This window comes from Coenobita brevimanus, chromosome 80 (assembly GCF_032717465.1).
Source record: "Coenobita brevimanus isolate Jiangsu-jjx chromosome 80, ASM3271746v2, whole genome shotgun sequence".
NCBI lineage: Eukaryota > Metazoa > Arthropoda > Malacostraca > Decapoda > Coenobitidae > Coenobita > Coenobita brevimanus.
In genome coordinates this window covers 28,253,292-28,273,178 of record NC_137033.1, presented here as the reverse complement: position 1 = coordinate 28,273,178, position 19,887 = coordinate 28,253,292, and the positions used below count along the sequence as shown (strand labels likewise).

Genomic DNA, 19,887 nt, shown 5'->3' with positions numbered 1-19,887 from the left:
CTGTAACTGGTAAATTAGCCCCTAAATGCCAGGTGTCAGTATGAACTGTAAAAATAATGGTGACGCAGCGGCGCCAGGTGTGCCTTGGACACCACTGTGTCTAGCTTATCTGGTAATGGAGAAGTTATCAGGTTGACGAAAAAGCCATAGTCACGGCCACAGGCAGATGGAGGAACACATCCCTTTTTCGTGGTGAAAATGAGTCCTATTCCTCACGTCATAACTCATCAATGCAATGACTTACAGACCTTAGGATATTTTCATCTGCAAGAAGAAGAGTGGTGAGTAATATGGTCTTTAATTAATTTCCTTAACTCCTATAGTTTCTGAGGTATTAAGGTTTTTCATACTGAGGTGAGGCATGAGCAGATCTTAGCCTGGCACCCATGGGTTAAGAGATGTTATGGGTTGTTTAGCTCACCAGTAATGCGTAGTGTTGAAAACAGCAGTTGTAGGCAGGTAAATCCATTAGAGGGAGTAAGTCCAGGGTTAATAATAATACTGTAACTCTTCCTTTTGGTCACTTCATTTATTTATGCCATTAATTCATCAGAGGAAAAGTTAGGACAGGGTGGGAGTATTTCTTTTCTTCCATGTACCCTCGACGAGCTGGTCTAAACTGGTTTGCTGCCTACCCCCCCCCTCTCTCTCGTACCCCTCGATGAGCTGGTCTAACCGGCTTGCTGCCCTCCCCCCCCTCTCTCGCAAGTAATACGAAGCAATACACACTCGAATCGCGCTGAAATCATACGAGAGTGGCTGAAAGTGTTGTATTACACTGTGAGTTACTACGATGAAATTCAAGTGGTTTAGTGATACTTTTGCGATTATCAGAGAAGTCATGATGCTAAGCGCATTAACTAGCAAACATTTTGGCGGCTGCAAACTGTGCAGCAATGCTATGAAATGACTCATGATATATCAATAAGCTTTATAAACGTCCATCTATCTATCTATAGCCCAACGCCCTAATCCTGGAAAGGGTGGCCGCAGACAAAATGCCTCCAAGTCGCTCTGTCACCCACCATTTGACTACCCTCCCTCCAACTCACCCCCCCCTCCCTCATATACCTCTCAACACCATCCCTCCACCTTATCCTCGGTCTACCCCTCCCTCTCCCTCCCTCTACCTCACCTACATACACCCTCTTAGTCAGTCTTTCATTCTCCATTCTCTTCACATGTCCAAACCACCTCAGTGTATTTCTCCTAATCTTCTCAACCACATCCACATCCACCCCACAACGTTCTTCCACTTCTACATTTGTCAACCTGTCCCTCCATGTCACTCCACATGTTCCTCTCAAATAACTCATTTCCACTGCTCCCCTCTTGCAAGGTCCACGCCTCGCTTCCATACGTCAGGGTAGGGATCACAATACTATCATGCAATGACTTCTTAACTTCCATACTCACCTCCCTATTTCTCATCATTGCTCTCAGTGAACCAACAACCTTCCTTCCCTGCTGTACCCTTTCCCGCACTTCATCCCCCAAAGTTCCATCCTTACTCATCACACTACCCAAGTACTTGAATACACTCACACTCTCCATATCCTCACCATCCAACCTCACTGTACATTCTGACTTCATTCCTCTCAAACACCATAATTTACTTTTGTTTACATTAAGTTTCAGCTTCCTCCTCCCACACACTGTCCCAAATTCATTCACCAAACATCGCAACTCCCATTCATCTTCACTCAACAATACTGTATCATCAGCAAACAGCAACACCGGAATCTTCCAAATCTCACCCTCATTCATTAGAGCCACCCCCACATCCACTGCCCTACCCTGCACCTCCTTTACAACCCCATCCATGTATATATTAAACAGCCATGGAGACATCACACAACCCTGTTTCAGTCCCACACTGAGATCAAAGAACTCACTCAGGTCACCATCCACTAGCACCGTAGCCCTAGCTCCTTCGTACATACTCTTCACAGCACTCAACAATTTCCCATCCACTCCATATATTCTTAATACCTTCCATATACCTTGCCTATCTATTCTGTCATAAGCTCTCCAAATCCATGAAGGCAGCATACACTTTCTTTCCCTTCTCTAGATACTTCTCCACTAAACATCTTAGAACAAATATCTGATCTACACACCCTTTTCCCTTCCTAAATCCCCCTTGTTTTTCTCCAACTAGCTCCTCTGTCATATGCCTAACCCTATCAATGAGTATTCTACCATATATTTTAACAGTCACTCTAAGAAGGCAAATACCCCTATGGTTACCACACACTTCTCTCTCCCTTTTTCCTTTATATAAAGGAACAATTATACCTGATTTCCAGTCCTCTAGAACCCTTCCTTCTTCCCAAGCCAATCTATACAACTTCCATATCCATTCCACAATAATCTCACCCCCATACCACACACTCCATCAATTCCTGGGGCCTTCCTCAACTTGATCATCTTCACTGCTTCCACTACTTCCGTCCTACTGATCTCTTCCTCCCTCCTCTCATCTCTTCTTCTCCCAGCCATTCCCCAACCATTTATACTAGCACTGCTGTCACTCTCTACATTCAACAAATCCTCAAAGTGCTCCTTCCATCTCCTCAATTTCTCTCTCTTTTCTCCACCAACAATCTATTATTCCTATCTTTCACTCCCTTACTATTTCCCCTTCACACTGCCTTACTTACTTTACCTCCTTCCAAAACAATTTCTTACTCTCCCTTCATTTCACACTCAGATTCCTCCCAAACTCTTCATCCACTTTCTTCTTACTCTCCTTCACCAGTCTCTTCACCTCCCTTCTCCTACTCACATATACCTCTCTCTTCTCTCTCTCATCTTCTCCCCTACCTCTACTCGCTAACCATTCACTATATGCCTTCTTCTTTTGCTCCACAGCTCGTTTCACCTCATCATTCCACTATGCTGTCCCTTGGACACCCTTGCATCTCCTCCTCAATCCACAAACCACCTCACACGTTGCGCCTATCTCTTCCGTAAATATCTTACATACGTCTTCCACCTCTTCCATCTGCTCTAGCTCATACCTTCCCAATCTTTCTTCCATTATGCTCTTATACTCTGCCATTTTCTAACTATCTTGCAAATTCTCCACTCTTCTCACAAGAGCTGTTTCCTCTTGTCTTCCCCTTCGTCTCCTCAACCATTTTCTTTGCAGCTTTACCTTGGCCATCACTAAGTGATAGTCTGAGACTCCATTCCCCCACTCTCTCCACACTCTTGCATCCAACACTTGTCTTCTCATTCACTCATCCACACACACGTAGTCTATCATAGCCTTTGGGTCAACAAGTTCACCATCTATCCTCCTCATTACTCTCCATGTATACCAGTGGATCACCTTATGTCGAAAGTAGGTGTTGTCTATTGCCAACCCCTTACCAGCACAGATGTCCACTAAAGCAGTACCATTCCCATCTACCTCAGCTGGCACACCTCACTGACCAACCACTCCATCCACTCATACATTCCCAACTTTGCCATTCATGTCTCCAATCAAAAGCACTCTCTCGCTGCTCTCAAATTTGTCCATACATGCTTCTACTCTCGCCCAAAACTCATCTTTCACTCTTGCCACTCGGTCCTCTGTTGGAGCATACACACATACAATCACCCACGCTTGTATACCTACTTTCATCCTTACCCATACAATCCTTGCACCCACTGTTCCATACTCTCTTATATTCTCCTTCCACTTCTTGCTTATCATCAGACATACTCCCTCTCTTGCCCTCTCATTCTCATTAACTCCCGCACACATACCTAAACCATACTTCCATTTTCTCACCCTTTCACCTTTCCATTTAGTTTCAGTCAATCCACATATATCCACTTTTGCATCCTCAAGCACCTGAACAATCTCTTTTTCACTTCATCATTCACTCCTCTCACATTCCATGTTCCCACCCTCAGAATGTCCTTTGTCCGTTCCATAGTCGTCAACGTATGGTCCGTCCTGGTCCGAGGCGCTTTATTCGCTTTTTTAGTTAGTTCCTTTTACAGGGTGGGGCACTAACCCACCACCAACCCTCGTACGACAAGCAGGGATAGTGGGGGAGTATTCTTGAACCCCCCCTACCCCCAGGGGGTATAAACGTAAGTGGTAATAAAAAAAAGTGGTAATAAAAGTCATTTATGAAGTTTGATAAAGTTTGTAATGATTTTCCTCACACTGTCACTGTTTCGCTTTGCCGCATTTGCCGACCAGTCTGAATATTTTAATTTTGATTTTTTTCTACTTTTGCAGTTTTTGTCAGCCTTCTTCAAAAATTCAGATTATTAGGATTTTTGGATTACCAGTGTTCAGATCAATGGACTTTTACTGCGTGTATATATATATATATATATTGTCAGATGCCATCATCCCATAAGGGGTGGCCATGTGACTTTGAGTTATTTGTTTTACGGGGAGGGGCAAGATCCCTCCACCAACCCACTTGTTGACACGTAGGGAGCACATATGGTTTGGTAATATGGTTACCATCCATCACTGTAAATGGTTTCTTGGCTTACAGGAAACCATTTGGCTTGTCACTCTATGTAAAGCCACCTGTAAACGAAAGAAAAGTAATAAGAAGTGACCGGAAAGATGGGACAAATAGGAAGAGAGGAGGGCAGGCACAGAAAAAGAACGATAAAGGCTAAGGAAGAAGTAGGCAGCACTACAGCAAGTGAGTGGATGATGGTCGCCACCACCTACCACTAACATACTTATATATATATATATACAGTACACTAATCCCCGTACTATCCGGACGCCCACTTTCCGGACATCCCCACTTACCGGACATAATCGTCCCGGGATCCAATATTCCCAAAATGGTCCGAAAACTGCAAAATATTCGAAAAAATCCGACTTTTTCCCGCCCATAATTTGAACTTGGCGTGCGTGGCGCGGGACAGCTTTGTTTTGGTGCGTCAATCCTCCGACGTCCGCTACAGCACCCCTGCATCCTCCCCACTTACCGCCCGTCTCTTGTCATGAGTGTACACTCGTCGTCATGGCTGCTCACGTGCTCGCTATTGTGGTGGTGCCTTACCTGCTGCTCTCGTGCCTCTCCTTCGTGTGTGTGATGATGGCCCCACCGCCTGAGAAGAGGAAGAGAGTGGTTTTGACTCTGGGGAAGAAGAGGGAGATATTGGAGAAAGTAGATGCGGGATGGTCTTCGTCACGCATCCTTCGTGAGTTCAACCTGGCCCGATCTACTTTGTTTGATATCAAGAGATCCCGAGACAAACTCATGCAGTACACGGCTGACTTCTCGTTGAAAAGAAAACGCAACGTGGAGAGGAAGATGATGTTTACTCCCAAGTTTGCTGAAATCGACCGCTCCACGTTGATTTGGCATCGACAGCAACGTGCTGCTGGTGTGATGGTACGTGGTACGGAGCTGAAGGCTGCTGCTGAGAAGTTCGCAAGGCTTCACGATGCCCTAGACTTCAAGGCATCCTAGGGTTGGTTCTTCGCGTTCAAGTTACGACATGGCCTTACCAACCGTAAGTCTCATGGCGAAGCTTTGGACGCTAGCGAGGATGGAGTAGAGGAGTTTCGCCACAGGGTGAGGGGCTTGATCGACAAGAAGGGCCTCACTCTCGGTCAAGTCTACAACGTTGACGAAACTGGTTTATTCTATCGCTCTTTGCCTACAAACACTCTAGCCGAGGAGACGGAGAAGCGTGTACCTGGCCGCAAGCTCTCCAAGCAAAGGATATCTGCTTTGTGTTGTGCTAATGCTAATGGCATGCACCGGCTTAAGCCCGTTATTGTTGGCCGTGCAAAGCAGCCTCGGTGTCTTTGTGGGGTGATGGATGTCCTACCTGTCGTCTGGTACCATTCCTTGAAGGCATGGTTCACAGCCCACATCTTCAAAGACTGGTTCCACCGCCATTTCGTCAAGGAGGTCATACATTACCAGAAGGAGAAACTGGGAATCCCACGTGACCAGGTAAAGGCCCTCCTTCTCCTCGACAATGCACTTGCCCACCCATGCGACAAGGACTTGGTGGCTGAGAATGGCCGCATTAGGTGCATGTTTCTGCCACCTAATACTACTGCTCTCATCCAACCAATGGATCAAGGAGTGATCGTGGCAACAAAGCGGCTATACCGACGGAAGTTCATGGACGAGGTGATGGTTGTTCTCGAGGACAAGGACGAGCGCAAGGAGGGACGGGACACACGAGGCCAGCGAACTTTGGAAAACCTTCGCTGCTACAACATCAAGTATGCCATCTACAACTGGGCCAGTGCATGGAAGGAAGTCCCTGTCAAGACTCTAGAAAATGGTTGGTCTCGTCTGCTTCTCGGAACGGATGTGCATGATTTCCCAGGTTTCGACGTGGATGACTTCCATGCACGTCTACGTGCGCATGGGGACGATGTTGATGTGGACAAAGTGCGTGAGTGGTTGGATGACGATGAGGGCGATCCTGGGTATCAGACCCTGTCTGATATCAAGATCGCATCTTCAGTTGCACGTGTCAGTACCTAGCTTGAAGATTCCGACGAGGACGGCGACGATGATGCAGACTCCTCTCAGCACGACACTACTCCAGCCATCCCCAAGCTGGGCGCACTCCGGGAACACCTACAGTTCGTTCTGGACTACCTGAAACACCCAGACTGCGACAGGGAGATGGGGCCCTTGGGACTTGCGGAGGAAGTGCGTGCTTTCAGGCAGCGCATCATTAATCGTCAGAATCGTCGTTCCCTGCGTCAATCAACCATTGACAGCTTTTTCAGGCCCGTGACCCCCGCTGTGCCCAGCCCTGGCTCCACTCCGTTGCCTCCCCAAGACAGACCCTTATGCTTCTAGCCACAGCCCAGCACATCAGCCATGGTGGAGTCACCGCTCGACGTGAGTTTGCACCTATCTTCACAGTCGTCAGCAATGGGTACGCCATCACCACGACCCAGCAAAGCACCCCTAGGTCACCTCCCTGTGCTACTCTCAGACTCTGACAGTGATTAAACGGCAAGAACTTCTCCACTAGACCACACGGGAATTTAGTGTTGCGGAGTGAAAGAAAAACAGTGCATACAATATTGTTAAATTAGAAATCTGAGTGAAAAGACAAAGATTTTTTGGACTGTAAATTTAACATAAATTAACGAGTGTGTTTTGTTTAGAAAATGGTTTTATGAGTGAAAAGACTTAAAGTGCAGAGTGCAACACTTATTTCATTAAGTTACAATGGAGCATAAGTAAGACAAGAGTGTGCAGTGTTAAGAGAATGGACTTCTGAGTGCAAATGACTATGTTAAGTGCAAGACTTCATGAACAGTGTACTGCAAGTGCTTCAGGAAATCCTTCTTACTGTCAGAGTCTGAGAGGAGGCAGTTATTCATTGAGATGGCCAGGGACTTGCTGTAAGTACCCAGAATGTTTCATGCTGTACTGTACTGTATTTTCCATACTGTACTTACCTCTAACACCCTATTTCACTCTTTTATGTCCTTTATTGGTGTGAATAGTGTCTTAGGTGCTATGCATGTACAAATACAGTACTGCACAGCAAAACTTCGACATACAAATACATAAACACAAGGCAACATTCCGACGCCGATTGGTTTCGGCATCGAAATGTTGCCTTGTGTTTACGTAATTGTATGTTGAAGTTTTGCTGTGCAGTACTGTATTTGTAAGTTATAACATTAAATAAACCCTCTAACCACTTAAAGTGCTTCATATTGATTACCAATGGCAGATAACAGCAAAATACCACATTTAGGGGACCCAGGGAGCAAAATGGTTTCAGGACTATTCGCTGTCAAGCCTGTTCGCTGTCACAACAATAACAAGACAACATAGACTTTGATAGATCCCCCTGAAATATAGTTATTAAAGTATTGATTAATTAACAATAAGTATAATTATTAAAGTACTGATTGATTAATATAAGTATATTTATAGAATGATGAGGAATCATCCACGGTGCGAATTGTCCTGACGGGGAATCGTCCATGTTTTGACGGGGAATTGACATGATGGCGAATTGTCTTGGAATGCACCAATCGTGTGTAATCTATAAATCAGGTTAGCTGGTTACAATGCTTTATTTAATGCTTTAACTTTCTTTAAGTGCTTTAACTTACACGTTAAATGTGAGAGGAGTGAATGATGAAGTGAAAGAGAGAGAGATTGTCCAAGTGCTTGAGGATGCAAAAGTGGATATATGTGGATTGACTGAAACTAAATGGCAAGGTGAAAGGATGAGAGATTGGGAATACGGTGTAGGTATATGTGCGGGAGTCAGTGAGAATGAGAGGGCAAGAGAGGGAGTATGTCTGATGATAAGCAAGAAGTGGAAGGAGAATATAAGAGATTATGGAACAGTGGGTGCAAGGATTGCATGGGTGAGGATGAAAGTAGGTATACAAGCATGGGCGATTGTATGTGTGTATGCTCCAACAGAGGATCGAGTGGCAAGAGTGAAAGATGAGTTTGGGGCGAGAGTAGAAGCATGTATGGACAAGTTTGAGAGGAGCGAGAGAGTGCTGTTGATTGGAGACATGAATGGCAAAGTCGGGAATGTACGAGTGGATGGAGTGGTTGGTCAGTGGGGTGTGCCAGCGGAAGTAGATGGGAATGGTAGTGCTTTGGTGGACATCTGTGCTGGTAAGGGGTTGGCAATAGCCAACACCTACTTTCGTCATAAGATGATCCACCGGTATACATGGAGAGTAATGAGGATGATGGATGGTGAACTTGTTGAACGAAAGGCAATGATAGACTACGTGTGTGTGGATGAGCGAATGAGAAGACAAGTGTTGGATGCAAGGGTGTGGAGAGGGAGGGGGAATGGAGTCTCGGACCATCACTTAGTGATGGCCAAGGTAGAGCTGCAAAGAAAGTGGTTGAGGCGGCGAAGGGGAAGACAGGAGGAAGCAGCTCCTGCGAGAAGAGTGGAGAAATTGCAAGATAGTGAGAAGAGGACAGAGTATAAGAGCATAGTGGAAGAAAGATTGGGAAGGTATGAGCTAGAGCAGATGGAAGGGGTGGAAGATGTATGTAAGATATTCACGGAAGAGATAAGCGCAGCGTGTGAGGCGGTTTGTGGAGTGAGGAGGAGATGAAAGGGTGTGCAAGGGACAGCATGGTGGAATGATGAGGTGAAACGAGCTGTGGAACAAAAGAAGAAGGCATATGGTGAATGGTTGGCGAGTAGAGGTAGGGGAGATGAGAGAGAGAAGAGAGAGGTAAATGTGAGCAGGAGAAGGGAGGTTAAGAGACTGGTGAAGGAGAGTAAGAAGAAAGTGGATGAAGAGTTTGGGAGGAATCTGAGTGTGAAATGGAGGGAGAGTAAGAAACTGTTCTGGAAGGAGATAAAGAATGTAAGGCAGTGTGAAAGGGGAAATAGTAGGGGAGTGAAAGATAGAAATAATAGATTGTTGGTGGAGAAGAGAGAGAAATTGAGGAGATGGAAGGAGCACTTTGAGGATTTGTTGAATGTAGAGAGTGAGAGCAGTGTGAGTATAAGTGGTTTGGGAATGGCTGGGAGAAGAGGAGATGAGAGGAGGGAGGAAGAGATCAGTAGGTCGGAAGTAGTGGAAGCGATGAAGATGATTAAGCTGGGAAAGGCCCCAGGAATTGATGGAGTGTGTGGTGAAATGCTTAGGTATGGGGGTGAGATTGTTGTGGAGTGAATATGGAAGTTGTGTAGATTGGCTAGGGAAGAGGGAAGGGTTCCAGAGGACTGGAAATCAGGAATAATTGTTCCTCTGTACAAAGGAAAAGGGGGGAGAGAAGTATGTGGTAACCATAGGGGTATTTGCCTTCTTAGTGTGACTGGTAAAATATATGGTAGAATACTCATTGATAGGGTTAGGCATATGACAGAGGAGCTAGTTGGAGAAGAACAAGGGGGATTTAGGAAGGGAAAAGGGTGTGTAGATCAGATATTTGTTCTAAGATGTTTAGTGGAGAAGTATCTAGAGAAGGGAAGGAAAGTGTACGCTGCCTTCATGGACTTGGAGAAAGCTTATGACAGAATAAATAGGAAAGGTATGTGGAAGGTATTAAGAATATATGGAGTGGAGGGGAAATTGTTGAGTGCTGTGAAGAGTATGTACGAGGGAGCTAGGGCTACGGTGCGAGTGGATGGTGAGCTGAGTGAGTTCTTTGATCTCAATGTGGGACTGAAACAGGGGTGTGTAATGTCTCCATGGCTGTTTAATATATATATATGGATGGGGTCGTAAAGGAGGTACAAGGTAGGGCAGTGGATGTGGGGGTGGCCCTAATGAATGAGGGTGAGATTTGGAAGCTTCCGGTGTTGCTGTTTGCTGATGATACAGTATTGTTGAGTGAAGATGAATGGGAGTTGCAAGGTTTGGTGAATGAATTTGGGACAGTGTGTAGGAGGAGGAAGCTGAAAGTTAATGTAAACAAAAGCAAAGTTATGGTGTTTGAGAGGAATGAAGTCACAAAGTGTGCAGTGAGGTTGGATGGTGAGGATATGGAGAATGTGAGTACATTCAAGTACTTGGGTAGTGTGATGGGTAAGGATGGAACTTTGGGGGATGAAGTACGTGAAAGGGTACAGCAGGGAAGGAAGGTTGTTGGCACACTGAAAGCAGTGATGAGAAATAGGGAGATGAGTATGGAAGTTAAGAAGTCACTGCATGATGGTATTGTGATCCCTACCCTGACGTATGGAAGCGAGGCGTGGACCTTGCAAGAGGGGAACAAGTCAAGAGTGAGAGCAGTGGAAATGAGTTACTTGATAGGAGCATGTGGAGTGACGTGGAGGGACAGGTTGACGAATGAAGAAGTGAAGGAACGTTGTGGGGTAGATGTGGATGTGGTTGAAAAGATTAGGAGAAATACACTGAGGTGGTTTGGACATGTGGAGAGGATGGAGAATGAAAGACTGACTAAAAGGGTGTATGTAGGTGAGGTGGAGGGAGGGAGAGGGAGGGGTAGACCGAGGATGAGGTGGAGGGATGGAGTTGAGAGGTATATGAGGGAGGGGGGGGTGAGTTGGGGGGAGGGGAGTCAAATGGTGGGTGACAGAGTGACTTGGAGGCGTTTTGTCTGCAGCCACCCTTTGCGGGATTAGGGCGTCGGGCTATAGATAGATAGAATAGACATACCAGAATAGTAAATATTTAATTTACAAATACAGTACTGTCGAAAAGCAGTACAGCAAATATTTAACAAACAAATAAAAAAGGTAATATTCTGACACCTATCAGATAACTGGTTATAAGACTTTCTTGCTTGAACGTTATTTAATAATACTTTAACTTGCACATAAACTTACCAGAATAGTACTGTAAATATTTAACTTACAAATACAGCACTGAGGAAAAGCAGTACAGCGAATCACATCACGTGATCAAAACAAACCGTGCGTGCTGAGCTGATGTTCAAGGATTTGGTCTTTCAAAGGCCTCTCTTGCGTAAATTTATAGTTTTCATAATGGTTCTTTAATCTTACATTGTCTTGTACATATCCCAGCACTAACCGCGTATAATTGCGAGCGCGTTCGGCGAGAATGTGTTCGGGGCGAGTTTACTGTATATATGTATGTATATACAGTAATCCCGCATTTTTTGCGGATTTTTTGTCTACGGTTTTGCCCTCTCACGGATTTTCTTAGCATTAATAAGTTCAACTAAAATATCCTTGAATATACAGAAAACAAAAAATTTGAAATTCCCGCAACTTCCAATTGTAGCGCGGTAAACTCACGCCACCCTCTGTCTCTTTCCCGCGGCCCCTCTGCCAGTGTTACCATATCTAGCATAATTTTATTCTTTTAGCATAATTTTGATAAAATTTTCGAGTCTGGAATATTTTTTAGCATATTAGAAGTTTTAGCATCATTCTAGTATAATTTAGAATGGAATGGAATATTTTTGGAATAATTTTATAAAAGCTACAAATCAGAGGGAGAGAGAGAGAGAGAGAGAGAGACGAATAAGGTAAGATGTAAGGTTTGAATAGTTGGTTACTTTCAGTTTGGGCTTGGTTGGGTTGGATTAGGTTAGGTTGGATTAGGTTAGGTTAGGTTTTAGGTTAGGTTCGGTTTGGTTTGGTTAGGTTTGGTTAGGATAAGTTTGAGCTTTGTATTTTACCCATGAAACCTAGGTGTTTCCGATGGATTTTGGTATGATTCATTCAATTTTCAGCTTCATTTCAGTCGGAAATGACCATTTCCTGTGTTTCCCCCCCTCCCTATAACCCCCGATTCCCCAAAGCTCCCCCATTGTTGCAGGGGGATGGGGGGGGTCATATCTCAAAATCTGGTTATTTCCGACGGAAATGATGCTCAAAATCGAATGAATCACATCAAAATCCATCAGAAAAACGTAAGTTTCGTGGGAAAAAGCAGTATGGGCAGAAAACCGATATTTACCCTCTTACTGTATGTAGGTTCATTTTAATATTTTCATAGTAAACAGTACATAATTAATATGTAGCATGAATATGTATAGAATTTTATTATTTAGCTTCAAGTTAGCATAATTCATTTTTTACTTGGAACAAATTTGCTCAATCTAGCATAATTTTTTCACTGCCCTAGCATAACTTCGTTGTTTGGATATGGCAACACTGCTCTCTGCCCCACATTCTTCAGTCAACGCCTGATTGCCTCACGTGTTTGGTGTTCTTGTAACTGCACTATGATACGAGCCTCTTGCCTCCCACTTGCTTTCCACATGGCCCCAGGACGTAAGCCAGCCTCACCAAAGGCTAATAATACAATTAGTAAACACTCCAAAGTGACAAAACGATCAAGAAAAGTTATGACAGCAGAGAAAATTGTGTTACTGGACAAGCTAAGAAGCGACCGAGTGTTTGCTATCACCAGTTAATGCATCTTTTCATTTTGTACTGTTTTGTGAATAAATGTGTAGATAATTGTGTATTACAGTACGGTGTTTACGTTTTTCCTTCATAATGGAGTATGTGCTTTCAATCTTGTAAGAAGGTATTTCGGGATGAGTATGGAGGTTTCGGGACAATTCGCAGTCACAACAAACACAAGATAATTCGCCTTCATTAATGAAGATAGCTATGGGTGACGCTAGAATATAATTCAAAGGCGACTACAGCGAGGAAGAAACAAGTTAATTATTGACTAAAGGTGCAACTAATAAATAATATCCAGAACCTACGCTACTGAACATAGACTTTGCTGGATCCCGGATCCCCCTGAAATATAGTTATTAAAGTATTGATTAATTAATAATAAGTATATTTATAGAAGTATTGATTAGTATATTTATAAAATGGCGGGGAATCGTCCAGGGTGCGAATTGTTCTGAAGGGGAATCGTCCATGTTTTGACGGGGAATTGTCTAACGGCGAATTGTCTCGCAATCAGTATGGACATGGACTGTGTGATGGGCAGCATGGTGGACACAAGTGCAAGATTCATTGTTAATAGAGTATTCGCGGGGGTTACAAGAACGTAACTACCGCGAAACATGCGGGATTACTGTATATATATATATATATATATTATATAATATATATATATATTATATAATATATATATATTATATAATATATATATATTATATAATATATATATATATATATATATATATATATATATATATATATATATATATAATATTATATAATATATATATATATAATATTATATATATATATATATATTTATATATATATATATATATATATATGGGTCTGGTTAGTACTTGGATGGGTGACCGCCTGGGAACACCAGATGCTGTTGGCATCCCTACGTGTCAAGTGGGGTTGGTGGAGGATTAGTGCCCCTCCCTGTAAAACAATTAACTCTAAGCCCTTGGCCACCCCGTCTGGGATACATGGCGTCTGGCAATGAATGAATGAATGAAATATATATATATATATATATATATATACATACATATATATATATATATATATATATATATATATATATATATATACACAGTAGAACCTCGGTCCTCGAACAGAATCCGTTCTGGAAGGCTGTTCCAGGACCGAATTGGTCGAGGACCGAACTAATTTTCCCCATAAGAAATAATGTAAATCATTTTAATCCGTTCCAAGACCCCAGATGCTTACCTATTTAAGTTTCAGCACTGGTACCTGTGTTTTCCTTTACGAGGTGACTGTATATTTCTCTTGCCTTTTCACAAATTATATACTCACTAACACTGTCTCCTGCTAACTGTTTTTCATTGATGAAGATAAGCAATAATTTTTCCACTTCTTCAATTATTTTCCGCACTACTTTCCTCTTTTCACTGCCAGTAGCCGTACTGGATGAACTTGCTTTCTTTGGAGCCATTATTAGGGGCTAATACTGCACTGAATCAAGAAAAATGTGAAGCACAGCACGACGACCACGTTGATGAACAACGATGGTGGATGCATGACTGTCAATCGGCCAGCTTCCCTTCGTTCGGCTACGTTCAGGTTGGTCGAGGTCTGATATTTTGGTCGACCTCTGGAGCAAAAATTTCTTGAATTTTTTGGTCGAGGTCCGATTTGTTCGACATGTGAGACGTTCGAGGACCGAGGTTCCATTGTATATATTATATATATATTATATACACATGCAAGCATGTTGGAGCCTTTAAAAACGAAAACGAAAACGATATATATATATATATATATATCCATCCATCCATCCATTGCCAGACGCCATGTATCCCAAATGGGGTGGCCAAGGGCTTAGAGTTAATTGTTTTACAGGGAGGGGCACTAATCCTCCACCAACCCTACTTGACACGTAGGGATGCCAACAGCATCTGGTGTTCCCAGGCGGTCACCCATCCAAGTACTAACCAGACCCAACGTTGCTTATATACAGTATATATATATATATACATATATATATATATATATATATATGCACAATATATATATATATATGCACAATATATATATATAAATATATATCTATATATATATATATATATATATATATATATATATATATATATATATATATATATTCATATATATATATATATATATATATATATATATATATATATATATATACACACACAGTAAAAGGTCCTCGCATACTGTGAGCTCGCGTACTATGCGTAGCTACAGTATTATATATAAAGTTTTATCAGGTAGGTAAATGTCCTGAAAAAAATCATGAAAATGACCATAAACAGTGAATTTGGGGCTAGCTTGGGTCCCCATGTGGCCCTTTAACATGTAAACATACGATTCCTATAACACGCAATCCTACTGAGCAGTGCTTTCTGGGTACAATATTCCCGCACTACAAGACAGGGCACTGTAACTGTGTATGGCACACGCACATACTGATTGCCTTTGATGAAAAAGGATGCAAATGCAGTACAATACATTTTTCTGGCCGGTGGGAGAACTGGATGGAGTATAATAAACAAATGTGGCATGATGGGTAGACAACCAAAAGTTGGAATGCACACCTACCACCTACCAGACAGCCTGCAGTAGAAGACCTCTCTGCATGAGCGTGGCCCAGCATTTCTTTATGCCTAGTGGTTCATATACAAGAAAAATTATTTTGTGGGGGCATTTTTTCATGTTTGGAATTCGGATAGAGGGGAATGATGCTTCGGACTTGGTGCCAATAATGGCGCCTTGGATATGTAAAAATTTGGATAGCAGTTGTTATGATACCTGTACATATTTTAGTTTACAATGTGGCAAACAGTGAGACAAAGGCAAAAACAAACAACCTGAGCCAAGAGCATAACCATTTTAGTGGACATACAAACTTACTGTGAGGAAGAGAAGGAAGAATGCAAATACAACAAGTAGTGGCTTCTGCAGCATAAGGAGGGATGGGAAGCGATAATGAAGACTGAAGTCTTGTATGTGACTCTCCACTAAGTTGCTCTTGGTCAGTGAAACCACCTGGCGCCCAACAGTGTCCAGATATGTGTAGTGTAGGGAGTTGGGGAGACGATTCACTGCGTATGGCGTTCTGTGGGAAAAGGTAACATTGATGTTGATAATCGTTGTCCTGACCCTATATAAAATTTGGGGTGAGCAAGGATATACTGCACCTATATAGACAGACAGATAGATAGATAGATATTTATTTCCAGACAGCCAATTGGCAAGCAACTCATGATTTACCAGCTAATCACAAGTTTTCCCAGGTGCTGGAGACAGATGCCCTCACACAGTGGGACCAATACAAACATGTCTCAAGGCCCTCCCTATCCCCTTAAATGAAAATGGTGAACTGAAGAATGGTAACTTCAGTTTGCAGTCCATCGGGTCCATTGTCAGATGAATCTGGGGCTAAAACAAGTTTCACTTCGTAATGCATTCAAGAAGTGAGTGTGTCAGCTGCTGTTCCTTAACATCATCAATAACCCTCTGGCTGCCGCTACCTGTCATATCAGGAATTGCCATATGCCGTAGGTGTGGACGCCCACTTACTTCCCTATGCCACACCAAACCTACTACATAACGTACTATGACATTTCCTCCTCTTCTTCCTCTTCCTTCTTCTCCTCATCCCCTTCCTTCTCCTCCTATTCCTCCTCCTCTTCGTCTTCCTTCTCCTCCTCCTCCTCTTCTTCCTCTTCCTATTCCTTCTCCTCCTCCTCTTCCTCTTCCTTCTCCTTCTTTTCACTTCTCCTCCTCCTCCTTTTCCTTCTGCACTTCCTCTTCCTTTTCCTCATCCTCCTTTTCCTACTCCTCTTCCTCTTACTTCTCCTTTTTCTACCCCTCCTTCTCTTCCTTCTCCTCTTTTTTCTCCTCTTCCATCTTCTCCTCTTTCCCTTCCTCTTCCTAATACTCTTCTTCCTTCTCCTCCTTTTCCTCCTCCTCTTCCTCTACCTCCCCATTCCTCTCTTCTCCTTTTCCCTCTTCCTCTTCTTCCCCCCCTTTCTCTTTTTCTCTCTCCTCCTTTTCCTCCTCCCTCATCCTCTGACCCTCCCCATCCTCCTCTTCTTTCTCCTCTTCCTTTTCCTCTCCATCCTCCTCTTCCTCCACTACCTCCCCTTCTTCCTCTTCCTCCCCTTCCTCCTCAGAAGTAAGTCAATTACTTCTACTACTACTACTACTGCTAGTACCAGTACTAGTTTAGTTCTAGTCTAGTACGGGTACTAGTATAAGTACGAGTACTAGAATAGAAATTGACTAGCACTGGTACAGTATTAGTACAAGACTAGTACTAGTACAAGTACTACTAGTACTCGTACTAGACAAGTACTGGTATTAGTACTAGAGTAGTACTAATATGACTACTAAACTGGTACTAGTACTAACACTACTACTAGTGTTAGTACTACTAGTAGCTCTAAAAGTATTAGTAGTGGTACTGGTACGAGAACTAGTACCAAAACAAGACTAGAGCTAGTACTAGTTTAGTTCTAGCACCAGTCCTGCTACTACTACCAGGATAAGTACTGTAAGTACTACTGGTACTAGTACTAGGAATAGTACAAGTACTAACACTAGTAATACTTGTAATAGTACTAATACATGTACTACTAGTACTAGTACTACTTGTACTAATATTAGTACTAGTATTAGTGCTATTAGTACTAGTAGTCCCAGTTCAGTACAATCCCAGCTATCCGGTATCCAGACAAACGGAATACTCAGAAAAACGGGAAAATTCAAGGGCTGGTAAAAACGGCAGTAAGTTATAACTGTGCGCCATTTTGAACGGACCGACAAACCGCCGTTTTATCGTGTCACACGAGGCTGGGTGAAGTCGGACTAAGCGAGGTGAAGGCGTTTCTGGCTAATGTAAATCCCTAGTAAATCCTCTTAACCAGCCCTCCTCTTCCCTCTTTCCCTACTTGAATTCAGTCATCCTCCACACCCACCACAATTTCCAGAAATCACCAGTCTGCTTCTTACCACCAGATAGTAAACAAGCTCTCTTGCTGTTGTGTTGCTCTGATGGACGGTAACTTCAACACTCCAAAATGCCTAAAGAGCAAACTAAACGTAAGCGTGTCGTGCTTACCTTGAAACAGAAGCTGGACATTTGCAATAGACTTGAAAAAGGCAAACATTATACAACACTGATGACTGAATATAATGTAGGAAATCCAACGATTTGTTATATCAAGGCCCAAGCACTCAAGCTCAATGAATTTTTCATGAAAAGCGAGACAAGTCCATTGAAAAAAGGCATACTCTTCATTGTTCGAGTGGTTTTGCTTAGAAAGATCTAGGGGAGCACCTATTTCTGGTCCTCTTATACAAGAAAAAGCAAGAGAGTTCACAGTAAAATGAATACAGAAGTTGAATGTGATTTCAGTATTGGATGGTTAAATCATTTCAAAGACAGGCATGGAATTTGTAAACCAGACATCTCGGGAGAGAGCAAATCAGCAAACGCCGGTGTTTTTCTTCCTGACGGACTGACTCTAACTTGCAGCACATAAATTCATCTTAAAACGCATGTGTGCTGGCAGAAAAAAAAAAAAAAAAAAAATTAATAGGAATGAGGGTTTACTTTGTTGGAAGAAAAAAAAAAAATGCTTGCACTTCATAAGTACATCATGTATTTTATTCTGTGCCAAACAGCTGATTGGCAGGTGAAGGGTGGAATGGCGGAGGTCAGTCGGGGCCGGGACCGTAAACAAAGCTTGTAACAGGTGTGATAATTCTACAGTGCAGTCTTAACATCAGTTCAATAAATGTTCAAGATTTTATTTCTTTATTTTTCCACTTTTATGAGTACAGTACATACAACGAATACTTCGGTAGTTAACAGAATGGTGCAAAACAGATGAGTGCCGGAATGGTGGCGGTCAGTCGGGGCTGGGACCGTAAACAAAGCTGATGTGGGAACACAGGCGTCGTGATAATTTACCAATAAACATTCAGGATTTTATTTCTTTAGTTTTCCACATTTATGAGTACAGTACATACAAGAAATTATTTGGTAGTTAACAGAATGGACTTGTGCATTTTGCAGTACTGCAAGGCATTGCATGCACGTGCATTATGACCATGGTGTGTGTTTACGAGGCAATTTTTCAGGTGGAATCTCTTAGTGTGCCCCGTGATGTGAGTGGTGAGTACCTGAATTGTATTTACTGCTGTGATAATTATCGCCTTTGTATAGATTTGAATATCAGAACTATGGGAAAAATCGGTAACCGGGAAGGTAAATTCCCCAACCCACCCGGTTAACTGGGATTGTACTTTTTTTTTTTTTTTTTTTTTTTTTTTTACGTGTCCAACTCTGGGCATAGGCTTCACAGCCTGCTATCAAGGCCCAGCAGTCCTCCTACATACCATACACCTCTACATGTCACCACTTCGGCGCTAACACCCACCGTCCATATTGAATACATGCTAGGGCTGTCTCATACAGGACTGGTGTATTGGTATTAGCGGGGGTATTTTTACGACATGTCGGCGGGTCTTCTGATAGATCAGTAAAGCCTGATTTAATGAAATTCAAATCCTTAAACTGTACCCTGCCCCAGCCGGGATTTGAACCTGGGTCCGTTAGGACCGCATGCCACCTCTCTACCGGTTGAGCCACCGCCTACTACTACTAGTACTATTAGTACTAGTTTTACTAGCAGTCCTAATACTAGCACTAGTACTAGACTTGTACTAAAAACAGAACTAGTACTCATACAAGTACTACTAGTACAGTACAATCCCAGTTAACCGGATGGCTTGGGGAATTTACCTTCCCGGTTACAGATTTTTCCCGTATTTCTGATTTTCGTCAAATCTATACAAAGGCTATCACAGCAGTAAATACAGTTCAGGTACTCACCAGTCACATTAGAGGTTACACTAGGAGATTCCGCCTGAAAAACTGCCTTGTAAACACACAACATGGTCATAACACACGTGCATGCAATGTCTAGCAATTTGCAGTATTACAAATTGCACCAGTCCATTGTTTACCGAATTACTGTATTCATTATATGTACTGTACTCATAAAAATTGAA

General features: G+C 42.8%; 1 protein-coding gene across 1 annotated transcript in view; it reads right to left on the bottom strand.

The window, feature by feature from the left end:
• The window catches only part of LOC145409375 (dolichyl-diphosphooligosaccharide--protein glycosyltransferase subunit 1), a 332,958-nt gene that overhangs the window by 96,049 nt on the left and 217,022 nt on the right, over positions 1-19,887 (bottom strand). Inside the window, exon 7 of the mRNA XM_080279850.1 lies at positions 15,718-15,922. Within this exon, the coding sequence (XP_080135976.1) occupies positions 15,718-15,922 (205 nt within the window). The remainder of the gene's footprint in view (positions 1-15,717; positions 15,923-19,887) is intronic.